At 37.2% G+C, this 14,094-nt stretch overlaps 1 protein-coding gene across 6 annotated transcripts in view; it reads right to left on the bottom strand.

The window, feature by feature from the left end:
* The window catches only part of LOC137093792 (coiled-coil domain-containing protein 122), a 19,953-nt gene extending 13,122 nt beyond the window's left edge, over positions 1-6,831 (bottom strand). For 5 of the 6 annotated variants that reach the window (XR_010908559.1, XM_067458676.1, XM_067458679.1 and 2 more), the window contains exons 1-2: positions 6,780-6,831; positions 3,208-3,313 (exon numbers count right to left, since the gene is read on the bottom strand). Coding sequence is in view for 5 of the 6 variants with exons in the window: in XM_067458676.1 (XP_067314777.1) it covers positions 3,208-3,313; positions 6,780-6,796 (123 nt within the window). In the remaining variant the exon portion in view is untranslated. The remainder of the gene's footprint in view (positions 1-3,207; positions 3,314-6,779) is intronic. The other variant, XM_067458675.1, reaches the window with a different exon arrangement.
* Positions 6,832-14,094: the final 7,263 nt, after the last annotated feature.

The raw sequence follows: 14,094 nt of genomic DNA, 5'->3' as shown, positions 1-14,094 counted from the left end.
TCAACATAAACCCAACCGTGACGCAAGCGTTGGGGATCATTAATATGCACGCCCCCAACATTTGCATCTATCCAAACATGTTCATTGTCAGGCGGAACTGACGGAGCCGAATACTCAAGGATAGCAAAAACGGCTCTCATAACTAGGGGTGTCCATGGCTGACCGATTAACCGTTAAAAATTGCGTAACCGAGTGAAACATTTTGCTCGGTTAAGTGGCGTCAATGACGTGCTTTGAATTTAGTTGTAATATATTTTTGCACCAAAAGAGACCGGCAGAGCGCTCCCAGTGACGGGGCAAAATGTAAGTATTGCAATGCAGTGCTTACCGCATTTTTCAGGCTATAAGTCGCTCCGGAGTATGAGTCGCATCAGTCAAAAAATGCGTCATGAAGAGGAAAATAACCTAAGTCGCACTGGACTATCAGTCGCATTAGGGCAGAAGCAGAGCGGGAGCCGCGCACGCTGTGCATAGCGGAGCAGAAGAAAGAAAGTTTGAAGTGAGAAACTTGTGAGGGACTGGCGAAAAGCAGACGTTACTTTAACTGTAATGAAGAAAACAAGAAAGCTAATCGCGGACTGAAAGCAAGATGGCCAGAGCTGGAGGAACGAGTCCACAGATGCTTGAACTCTCTGCCGGGAGAGGCTCCGCCGCGCGAGTCAAACGCTGTGGGAATCGTTTCTGCATATTTTACTACATGCCCTAATCATGCAGGCGAGGTTGCTCGTGAACTGGAGCGCATCTCATCCTAATTTAACGAAACTCAGCGTACGCCTCACAGACATGAAATATATCTTAAGAAACTTGAAATGTCTTTTAACAATTTAAAACGAAAAGAAATAGGCTACTCTCTGATTAGGTAATCCATGATGTGCATTTCTCTCTAAAGGCGCGTTCACTACGGAGATGGCGGTCGTCAAATTAATAAACTAATAATAACCCTGACGCACACTATGGTTAACCGAGTATTAACCGCTAAGGGCCTCGGTTAACGGTTAATGAAAAACTTGAAAACGTGCAGCCCTACTCATAACACGCGTCATGTTTAGGCTGTGCAGGAGACGGGAGGACTTTTCATATGTCAACAGTCATGGTTGAGGTTTAATTTGACAGTTGATCCTTCTTGCAAACTAATGCAATTGACTAACGTTATGGCCTACAGTAAGCCTTTAAATAAGAGTTTTTGAACTGTTTACACTGTCATATACAAAAAAAAAAGAGCCTGTACTGCACAGGAAATAAAAATGAACGCAAAAAACCTGACTACCTCACCAAAGCATGAGCTATTGGCTAACATTGTATCCCCAGAATATCAGCAGTAATCTCCGTCTCCGGCGCACAGGGACAACAATAAATAAATAAATAGCCTAAATAAAAGGCACATCAGCAAACCTGACCTTACCTGAATAGGCTACTGTACAATTTTATCATTGTAATAAAAAACGTAATTTGGCACATAATTTCAACATGCTGTTATTTAGCCCACTGCTAATTAATGCCTATTGCAAAAAGAAAGAAAGCTTAAATAAAATAAGTCATTGACATTATAGGCTATTTAACTCTACGCGCTGTCATGTCAGGGTGACGACTAGGGCGAGCCTGAAGAAATTAAACCGGTAATTTTGACTGAATCGAAAAGAGAGCGTGTCTTTTTCAGGCAGATAGTGCAAATTATTTTATACCAGCAGGCCAAACAATCATACAAGAAACAAACTATGGAGCAACGATATTAAAACGCTTACTCTATTCATTCACTGAAATTCGCTGCAAGTCCACCGCACAACAGTGCAACGTGCATGTTCACATTTTTAATTGGGCAAAGCTTTCCGACTATGTTTCTTACCTTCTTTTTTTTTGCTGTGGATGTTATTGAGCTTGTAGAAGTTTAGCTCTTGCATTCTTCTGAACATCTCGCGCTGCCATTCCCCGATGTCATTTGATATAACTCCATAATCTGTCTATGTTTTAAATGCCTTTTCCTCGAATGAATGGCTCCAATGACTGGCTGTTTTAAAATATAACTAGACTAATATCATAACAAAATAACCCAGGCAGTCTCATCTACGAGATGTAGGCCTAATATTATTACCAGGCGCTGTAACAATATTTAACAATGTTTATATATATTTTTCATGAGATTGGTTCAACTGCCACCCGCCCTTAATTTCATTAAAATATAATATTCCGTCACGTCATCAGCCCGATTCGCGGTTGTTACCGCCAACCGCGCATCTCTATGAGGCGGTTCAGCCGTGGCATGCAGTTATCCGGCCGGCCTGCTTGAGTCCCTGAACACGTGCGGGCGCGAAGCATTTGACTAGGAGGGGCAGATGGGCGGAGGGTTAAAATGAAGCGCTCTGATTGGCCGAAAGCTTTACACACTGTGGCTCAGTGGCAGAATCAACGTCATGGATTGCACTGAAACCGGCGAAATGCGAGATGCAACAAAATGCGTACCGAGAGAGCAGCGAATCGTACAAGCGTACTTAAGAGTCAAAATGCGTGCTGAGTACGAAAAATGCGTACATGTTGGCAGGTCTGGGAAATGAAGATCATTTGTGCGGTTGCCAGATTTCAGTAATTAAATCAGAGCTTTTCTGTGATTAGAACACATATACTATCCGGTGTTTTACCTAAACATGTACAATCTGGCAACCATATGCACACTCGTGCTCGCTCTCTCTCTCTCTCTCTCTCTCTCTCTCTCTCGTGCACAATAAACAAGTAGTCAGCATTTGATCAATCTCCATTTGAGATGTTCTGCTTAAAGTGTCGTTCAGTCGGTCTGTGTTCTGTCAGGACTCACGAGCCGCTTCACTGAACTGCTGAGCTGCTGAAATAAGCCAATCAGAGCAGGGCTCAACATTAATATTCATGACTCTTCAAAATAAGGCAAAAACAGAGCATTACATCCTAGGGACAATTAATAGGGTTGTAAATGGACCTGTAAAACTGTATCCGGAAAATTTTTGCCCTTAAATAAACCACACACCCTCTATGTAGATATCAGAGAACAATTTAACATATTGATTCAAATCATTCTAGGGCAGCTTTAATCTTATGTTCAATGTTAGCGGAAATTACTATGAAAAAAACATTGATTCGTGGCCTTTGAGAATCGATTCTGAAACGACCAGATTTTTAAAAAACGATTAATCGGAAAACAATTTTTTTTTGCCCAGCCCTAATGTGTGTGTGTGTGTGTACCTGCAGCGCATGTAGCTGGTGCTGTGCATCTCTAAGCTCCTGTGCACGCGTCGCCCCCTGCTGCAGGACCTCCTGGAGCGCATCATTTAGAGGAAAGTCCTGCTCTCTGAACACATCAAATATATCGTAATTATCAACATATCGCAAATGTTCATATCGCAATATCGCAGCACCACGTGACGCAGTATCTGAATGATTTTAATAGGCTCCTTCAACATTGTGAAAAGTGTACATTTTAGGTCGACGTATAGCAGAGAATAGACTGGGCTCATGACATGATTTAGCATCCTGGCCAAAATTTGCCCATTGGCCCCTGTCCATCATGGCCTCCTAATAATCCCCATATCCTGATTGGCTTCATCACTCGGTCTCCTCTCCACCAATCAGCCGGTGTGTGGTGAGCGTTCTGGCGCAATATGGCTGCCGTCGCATCATCAGGTGGATGCTGCACATTGGTGGTGGTTGAGGAGATTCCCCCATTCTATGTAAAGCGCTTTGAGTGCCTTGAAACTAGGGCTGGACGATATGGCCAAAATTTATATCACGATATATTTCTTAATTTTGGTCGATACGATATAATTTCGATATCGATATGAACTATATAAAAGCTTTAGAAAAACTACCAAGAACTGCCACAAAGGATTTCTGTACCTACAAACTTCTGACAAATTAATTTGCCAAGTCTATGAAACCTCCTCCTATAAAACTATATAATATTTTAGAAATAAAAACGGTACAAATAAATTAATGTTCACCTTTTATTTGTATTTAGCCTTTATACGAACAAGAAATGTGAAATCACCATCAAATAAACAAGACTCACTTCGCAGACGCAGTTTATTGAGCATTTTCTTTTAAGTTTTAAATTTCAGTGAAGAACGATTCATAGCGATATATTCTCCTTTTATGCAAAACTATACCTTTATCTACTGAAGCACAAAAAAATAAATAAAATAAGACTCAATTCAGTGGCCTATTTGTGCTCTGTTTGAGATGAGTGCACGCTGCTTTTTGCAAGGCTTTAAACACGAGAAAATTATACATTTTCGTGAAGCCATGTCTGACCGTCTTTCACAAGCTTTGAAAGGTAATTTAAACGAGAATGAACGCATTGGTGTTAATACATGACATTGTGTGCAAATGTGGAAAGTATTAAAACAAATGTGCCACTTGCCTCTTTACATAAATAGTCTACATGGATTATTTGTAACGCTTGGCATCGTATTGTTAGACATTAGATTGATGCATCTATGTCGATGTATTGTTACACCCCTAGTCGGCACCTCTCCGGCACAAGTTTAATATCAGCCCCATTCGCACGGGATTCGTATTATCTGGGGACCTCTGGTGATTTGTAATAATTGCAGAGAATGTCTGTGATCTTAATCCCGTGCGAATCGGCCATGTCTGTAATTTGTAAAGTAAAAATTCCCCCGCAAATTAGCCTACCTACCATATTTCGCCGAACACCGAGGTCCTGTGATAACATTAGTCCCGTGCGAATCGACATCTCTGTGATTTGGCCAGGATTAGGCGGATTGTATATACTTTTTGCAAGCTTTTTTTCTCCCTGTGAGCGTTTCTATCTTTATCTTTCACGAAGAATAAAGTCTGCATTCATAATGCGCACTGTTCAGTCATTCCCGTGCAGCCGCGCCCACACGGATTATACTTTCACTTTAGAATGAGTATCAATTTGAGAGTAATCTGATTGAATGGTGTGTTTAATATTAACATCAATACTGTTCTGAATGAAAAACATAACAGAACAGTATAGTACAATGACAATTTTGTTTAAATGGGCGCTTTTACATTTAGTTTTGAAACTGAATCTTCCGCCGTATATTGTCAGCTTCCTACTCGTGATAAATGAAATCTGATTCCTGCCGACTGGTCTGAGCTCAGTTCATGGCGTCTGTTCGCTAACTGAACGAAATTATATTTATTTATTAGGCTACTGTAAAATAATCAAAACGATATCGATGCCTGTTTATGATTTCATACAGCTATCTATAACGAACATCATATCCGGGAGAAGTCAGTAAATTCGAGTAAAATCACAGGCTTTGCTTATCCCGTGCGAATGCGCCACGCAAAACTCAGATGTGGGGGAGTAATTTCTAAATCACAGAGGTCCCTAGATAATACTAATCCCATGCGAATAGTGCTTTAGATAGCCGAACCACTTCCACGCCACTAAAGAAAGTTAGTCTTTCTTCTCTTATCAACTATTTATTTCTCCTTACTTGTGGAAGCTCGTTCAGTCACATTTGTGTTGCGGTCAGGGAAACTCTCTTTGTAGCTAAAACGTGCCGCGTTTGATCTATCAGCCTACTACTGCTGAGCACTGGCTGGCTGCGTGTCCGTGGTGTAGGCCTACGTCATCACGCAAGAAGCCAATCGTGTTCTGCTCTTTCTGATGGCATGCGCCCTGAACGTCAGTCATATCGAAATATCGGAAATGTGTTTAAAAATCATATCACCGTTATTGAAAAAAATTATATCGCGATATATATTGATATTGAATTATTGTCCAGCCCTACTTGAAACGCGCTATAAAAATCGAACGCATTATTATTACTTATGGGACTTGCTTGATATTAAAAAGAGTTATTAAATGCAATAACTTGCGAAAACAACAACTTACAATCTGGCACTGTCTGACACACACACACCGAATCTCTCAGAAAGCCTGTGATCTCTTCAGTTCTGTTTCGTGTCTTGTTACACACTCAAACTGTCAAAAACACACACAGTAATGTCAAAATGTCTGTCTTGAGTATTAATGTAAACCCAGTCGGTTATGCTTTATGTGAACGATATCAGCTGAGGAAGAAGCCGAATGTGTGTCAATAGGATCCGTGCATTAGCTCTTAAAGTGACAGACAAAAGAACAAAAGAAAGAGAAAATCACTCAGTGCTCTCGGCTGAATAACCTTTGTAGCGTTATGAAGTATCAGTGTAGATTTAATTCATGTGAAGACTGTTTTCAGTTCTTATTTTTAATAACAAAATATAAATTAAAATAACACAAATAATCGTCCATCACTCAGCTTCTTTGATGTTAAGTGTTAGGTCGATATAACTATACATTACCATGTCATCCAACCTATTTTTGGTAGTTAAATATTTGCATAATTTTTTTTGTTTGTTTACATTGATGTTAAAATTATGGTCAGATTTGTGATATAAATTTTTGCTAAAACACAGCAGGTTACTTTCCCAAAGAGAATGTGAAACACAACGTTAAATGGTATCAATCTTAGTTTTTAAATATTTGTAATATATAATTTAAAAAGATTTTACACACTAATAGCAATATCGTATCGTATGTCGCATTATTTAACCGCACTTTTCTTTAATATCGCACAGCCTTGGTCCCGGGGAATCGCCATTATCTGACGCACAGGTCCGAGGAATCGCCATTAACGGCTGATTTAAAGCCTCAATTGTTTTAACTCAAAGTAACGTCGACAAAAGCTAGTAGCGTCAAACAAAACAAACACAATTTCACAGTTTATCACGTGAGAATTTACTACATTTTCCTCAGAAATATAGATGACAAACTTTACCTGTGATTGTCCATCATTGCGGCGGGAAAGACGACGAATGACGGAGGCGCGCATGCGCGTCAATATCAATGCCGTTTTTATTCCCTGCGTCTCAATCTGCTCCCTAGTCCACTAGTCAGGGCACTGATCAGGACATAAGTCAATGGGCTGACTCCCTGACTATCAGTGCCCTGACTAGTGAACTAGGGAGCAGATTGAGACGCACCCTTAGTGTCGTTGAGAATTTAAGTTTTAGAATTTTTTATGTAATTTTATATATTTATTACTTTATATTAAACTAAATAGAAAGGTGAACGCTGGATATTTTTTTTACAGCTTTATTGTGTGTGTGTGTGTGTGTGTGTGTGTGTGTGTGTGTGTGTGTGTGTGTGTTTGCATGGCTATCTTTGTGAGGACCAGCGTGAGTTTTTAACCTTTGGAGTGAGGACCTTTTTACAAAGTGAGGACATTTAGGCCGGTCCTCACTTTGTTTTCACTGTAATGGCCTCCACTGACTATTTAAAGGCTTCTCTCAAGGTTTCAGAGAGGTCCTCAGATTGATGGTAAAATGAGAAAAAAAATGTGTGTATGTCCCCGGCAATACACACACATCTTGCTCTCTATCGCCCCCTAATATTTTTTGTGTTCACTGCGCCCGTATATAGTCAAAATAGTAACACTTTACAATAAGGTTCATAAGTTAACATTAATTAACTGCACTTATAAAGCATTTATTTATCTTTGTTAATGTTAATTTCAACATTTACTAATACTTAATTAAAATCTTGTTAACATTAGTCAATGCACTGTGAACTAACATGAACACAGGGTATCTGCAGGTTTCACCAAGTCAAATGTAAGACTTTTTAAGACCTTTATGCATAGGAAATGCAGAATCACTAAATTACTAGCAAAGCAAATGAATTTATTTAAATTGAACAAATTATTAGTAAATGTATTATTCATAGCTCAATCCTGGGATTAGCATATTTTTTTTTTATATATATATATATATATATATATATATATATATATATATATATATATATATATATATATATATACACACACACACACGTTAGCCTACATTTTTTATTATTATTATTTATTTATTTATTAATAAATTATTATTTATTTTATTTTGTGGTAGTTACTTCCATAAATTTGCGAACATTTTCATTTTTTTTCATAATTAGGATGCCACATTAACCACATTATGTTGTTAGATGCACAATAGTCACACATGACAATAAAACAAACAAAATGCATGAATCTTGTTTGGTATTACAATAAAGGCTGGTCCAGTGGTGTGCTATTTATCTTTAATAACACGATCGCTTGGGGTGGGAAATATGACCAACATCTTAAAAGTAAACCACAGCAATAAGCAATTGCTTAATATAAGTAAAACATTTTCAAGTAATTAAGTAATCAAGTATAATGGTCAGTAATAAAATATATACGTATAAACAAATGACAATAGGCTATTGTCAGAACAGGACAAATGAATACAACATAAAGATGCATATCTACAAACAGTGCTTTAAGTGTGCTATGTTCCCTAGTTTGTGTTCAAAAGTCAAAGGTGACCTCACAAAATACTTTTTCGGCCATAACTCAGCAATTGATCTGATAATTATGACTACATTTCACAAATGTCGATTGCCTAATAGTGCTGACAAAAGGTCAAAGGTCAACTTTTCTTCTATAATTTGTTTTCTTTGACTGCCCTTTTAAAAATGTATTAAATATAAATACATATAAAACTACAAGAACCACAGATATTATTTAGATATTTCATGGTTACTACTACTAAAACCAAATTACCTTGGATACTACAGTAATGATGTAGTACAGCCATGCTCAATAGATAAATATGATTATTATAGTTGTTTATTATAGTCATGGCTACTAACTACCAATGGTACATCAATGTAAATACATTTTCATAAAGGTATCATTTATTAACAAGGATTACAGATCATTATCAATGTTTTAACAACTTTGAATTCAAACAGACCTCTAAAAAATTTTATTATATATCTTTGTGGTGTTTTTAATATGCTTTAAGAAAAACCATGTGAAAAATTCATAAGTCAACAGCATTGCTGAGTATTTTTTAGCTTTATAGAGCAACCATAGACTACCATAGTAGGGAAAACAATATTATGATAGTCAATGGTTACTCTGTCTGCTTTGTTACAAACATTTTTCAAAATATCTTCTTTTGTGTTTATCAGAACAAAGAAACTCACACAGGTTTGGAACAACTTGAGGGATGACAGAATTTTCATTTTTGGGTGAACTATCCCTTTAAGTCAAAAGTGTAGGGCTATTTGTCAGCTCCACTCCGTCTCAAAAACTGCCTGCCAATGTGCAAGTGTGAATTTAAATTTCCTTTCGCGGCAGTTATAATAACACAAATCACATCACACCCAATAACTCATTCACCCTTAATTGCTGCTTTTTCCATAACAATCCAATTATTCCTGCCCACTAAAAGCTGCACAGATATATTTGCTTATCCCGATAGGCCTATCTATGTAAACGATTTAGAAAACGTTTCATCGTTTCACAATTTATATATTTATATATGACATCACCCATCCCTAACATGCAGTAATGTTAATGCTTCAAACACAGCTGACAAGCTACTTTAATCAACAAGTACAATTGACCATGATATCCTCACCGTTTCAGAAAAGTCAAGAAGCAGCTGCGGCTCACATGCATGAATGCTGGGGTTGGGGGAGGGGCGTGTCTGGTCTGAAAAGAGGTTGACTGGCTATTTTGAAAATACAAAAATACTCATCTTAAAATGTATTTAAATACAAATTAGATTACAGTTTTCAAAAGGCTTTAAAATACAAAATAGTATTTTGTATTTCAAATATGTATTTTAAATACATGTACAGGGTTGCCAACTCTCACGCATCTGGCGTGAGACTCGGCTCTGTGTCACGCTCTCACTCCGCCCAACTCAATCTCACGCCAAATTGCCAAACCTGCTTTTGATATTAAACAAAGCTATAAGCTTAAATTTTTAAAAATGTGTTTTAATGAAATTCAAACAATAAATAGCGTTTTGGCGCTAATGTGGCATAATGTTAAAGCCAGAGGCGTTGAAAAGCTCTCGTCTCCCTGCGGCGCGCGCTGGTCACATGGCCCATGAGCGCTCAATACTTCTAGCGCTCTGCCAATGAATGTAAATGGCTTAAGCGGATACACAACAGTTTCACCATATAGATGTTTGCTGCAAGTTTTGGTAAACAGTACAGCATAGTGTTAGTGTGTATTGATTATTAAGTCAGCCATATTTACAGGATCGTTTCATTACGGAGAGTGATAGAGATTCAACATTGTTAACATTAATGTTATTCTTGTATTTAGCCCTCAGGTATTCCTTAATTGGTCACACTCATACTCATTAAATTATATTTATTGAATATTTTGAGGAGATCTTTTGGTACTAAATACTATTTGTGCAACAATTATTGTCAATAAATGACCACTTAAAATATTTTTCTTCTAATATTTGTATATATTTCTTCTAATATTTATATTACAATTAGTGTAGTAATTAATATTAAAATAGAGAATTCCAATTCAAAGAAGCAAATTAGAGTCATTTTGTGGCTAAACAATATTAATGTTTATTTGTAATGCCATTAGGTGCCTTATGGCTCTTTAATAAATATCCATGTATCTAATCTAGTTGCTCAAAAATATATTGCAGTCTTTGCATTCTAATAAATATTTAGATATGATGATCAAACACTAGATTTCTTTAAATGTGAAATTTCAAAAATAGAATAACTTGCATCCTAATATTTTTAATGAATAATGATACTTATAAGCACTCACAAGTGAATATTAAGGAATGGCACATATAATTTGACCCAAGAAAAACTAGTGCTAAAACAAACAAAACAAACATAATAAGAAATATTTTTTCTTATTATGTACAGTATATATACTAGACATAAACTGATACTGAATCAAGATCAACAGCATTACCCCCCCCCCCCCCCCCCGCCCCAAAAAAATCTCACTCCAACCTGAACTTAAAAGTTGGCAACCCTGCATGTATCTGAAATACTGCCCATCACTGTGTGTGTACTACAGTAAGGCCGGGGACACACTGCAAGCGTGCCGTGAGCGTCTCGGCTGCGTGGCGTGTGTTTTTATTTCGGCTCCCATAGTAACCGGTTAGAGCTTGCATTCTGCCTGCGTTGCGCGTGAGCCGCGAGGAAAATGCGTGCATGCTTCAAATAGAAAAGAAGCCTATTTTTCACACGACACGTGAGCGGGTTGGAAACGTCTCCAGGCAAAATAGAATAGGAAAAGATGTTTATATGCAATTTTGACACGAATACATATTAATAAATGACATTTTCATGTTTGAAAGTCTGTAGGTTAACATAAATGCAGATATAGGCCTAATTGCAATAATAAAAAATGACAATTATCGATTTTGAAATATTGCAACTGTCAATACAGAATGAAATATTGTGTAGCCTATTTTGCCGTCAATACCATAGATATGTATGGGCAATAGGCTACTGCCGACGTTGTCTTTGCTGTATCAATAGGCAATCTATTTATATTTAACATGAAGTATAGGGCTTCCCTGTACATTAATAGCAGCAGCGTCGCGTCAGACACGCTCCTGGTGTGCAAAGACAGAGAAAACGCCAGGTAGCCACCCCACGGCTGTCACGCAACAGAAACGCCACGCTCACACCACGCTTGCAGTGTGTCTCCGGCCTAAGTTGAGTGAGTAGATCTCTGAGCTGGTGTGAATGAGTGGAGGTGAGGCTAATTTGCATATTTATGAATACACATATACTAAATGAGGCAAGGGTGTAGTTACATTCAAGCTATTTTAATGCATGAATTTAAAAAATTGCAGGAAAAAAACATTTAAATATGTAATTTTGGTGATCAAAGATGAGTTTTAAAGGATAAATTATTGACTACATGTGGACTTTAAAGGAACACTCTACTTTTTTTTGAAAATAGGCTCATTTTCCAAGTCCCTTAGAGTGAAACAGCTGAGTTTTACCGTTTTTGAATACATTCAGCCGATCTCTGTATCTGGCGGTAGCACTTTTAGCATAGCTTAGCATACATCATTGAATCGGATTAGACCATTAGCATCGCGCTCAGAAATGACCATAGACTTTATTGTTCAAAGAGAATATTTTTCCTATTTAAAACCTGACTATTCTGTAGTTACATCGTGTACTAAGACCAGGTGATCCTTCGCCTGTGCTTCCCCATAATATAGTCCCAAATCAATATCTGCCTAGGAAATTGCCTAGTCTTAATCTGCATCGGTATTTGTACTTGTTCAATCAATCAATCAATCAATCAATCAACTTTATTTCTATCGCTCTTCTCCAGCGCCGATTGTGTCAGAGCAGCTTCAGTGTTAAACAGGACAATACTGCAGCAGAATTAGATTTGGCTGTACAGTCGTTCTGGAGTAAACAGTGATGTTATCAGCTTATTTTAATTTATCATAGAGAGACAATGTTGGCAGATCAGTATTAGAGTTTATAGAATTAAATTAAAACCTAATTAATAATTGTTATTTCTATAATTAGTTGAATAACTTTGATCATAATTTTATTTTGTTCCCAATCACCATTTGAAGTTTAAGGCTTCCGTATTCACTCGTTGTGAATACGCAGGCCACAAGAAGTAATTAGGTGAGTGTTTTTTTTTTTTTTTGGATCACTTTTACTCGGGACATGCTATCTGGCAACATAGGATTCCATTCATTATGCTAAGCAAAGCTAGCGGCGACCCTGACAAACTAAAACAATGCATGCATTGAGACACAAATGCATTTGCCCACATATCTAAATGTAGGAAAGAAGTTGAATAAGCCCTATTTCTAAAAACGGTGGAGTATCGCTTTAAGGTTTTCATTACCTGTGAACGTTTTTCTAGTACAATCTGATCAGCCTTAAACTTCAAATGGTGATTGTCTGTGGTCCCCTGAGTGTCATATTAAGATGACAAGTCTCTAGAATGAGGGGAATGTTTTTCAAGCTTTTATGCAAGAATCACTTACATAGGTGTCTGTGTCTTATACCCACACATACCTTGAATGAAACGAGTCAAATTAGGGTTAGGGTTGGTCCTTTTTTCCATTGTAATTTATTACTTGGGGCCTAAATATAGGGTGACCACCTGGCTATTGATCTGTTGCAGGACAGTAGATGTGATTTTGTGGGACACGTGTGATACACGTGTGAGCACGCGTCCAGTTTTGTGCGAGAACGGAATCTGCCTGTGAGTGGAGCGATTCCTGCTTGCGCATTTGATCCGCTCTCGCGTTACAATAATGCTCTCTCGACATTTGTCATAGAAACTGCCTTAAATTAACTATTAACGTGAAAAGAAAGTTGTGTTTGAAAGTTGCAATACATTTTTTTATTGGTTAAAATGAATGGAGAATATCCAATGGTGCTCGACCATGGGATTGGCGCATGTTCATTGGAAATATTTGCCATCAGGATGAAAAAAATAATAACACCGACATAACTGAAATGCAGGACACTACTTAAATCTTATGGGACGTGGGACAAAAGCTCCCAATTTCGTGACTGTCCTGCAAAATGCGGCATGGGTGGTCACCCTACATGGGGCCCAAATACACGGTCCATGATGACATTTTAATTTTTAATTACTAATGTAGCATGTAACATTAACTTTTTTCTGAGACTCTTCACAATCAAACATTTTATCTGATTTCAAACTAATATATCAGTGTAGTTTGCCTGACAAATGACTATCAATTACCTACTTAGATCAGGTTTTTGCATAAAAATGATAAGGTTTAGGAAAAGATCATAGTATCATTGCTATAGTCTCGTAGTATCTATTTTTCACGTTAAATATGTTCAAGGCTTCCTTGTTCAATGAAAGCTGTGGCCCATTCCATCTTTTAGTCACTCACATGAGTAATAGTATATCAATATAGCCCAAATCAAATTAGCTACACCTTTACAATCTGCAATTTAAAACAGATTTCATTAATGCATCAAAAATATAATCCAGTATTTTCATTATTCTGAACTGAGTATAATGAATATACTTTTGGTACCAAGTATAATTTGCTGCTTATACGTTTTTTTCTCAAGTTAAATTTTAAATGCAGGACTATTAACAGTTTATACATTCTGGAACTTTAACTTAAATAAAATATCTGAATACTTCACAACTGATATAAATACAGTGAAATGTAGGGTGCATTGTTAATTTCTACTTTTAAGAGAGGAATTGTAGTATTTATTAATTTGCAGTTAACTGCAGTAATACATAG

Source organism: Pseudorasbora parva, chromosome 12, assembly GCF_024679245.1.
Source record: "Pseudorasbora parva isolate DD20220531a chromosome 12, ASM2467924v1, whole genome shotgun sequence".
NCBI classification, from domain to species: Eukaryota; Metazoa; Chordata; class Actinopteri; order Cypriniformes; family Gobionidae; genus Pseudorasbora; species Pseudorasbora parva.
The sequence above is the reverse complement of the archived record's forward strand: the minus strand, read 5'-3'. Positions and strand labels throughout refer to the sequence as shown.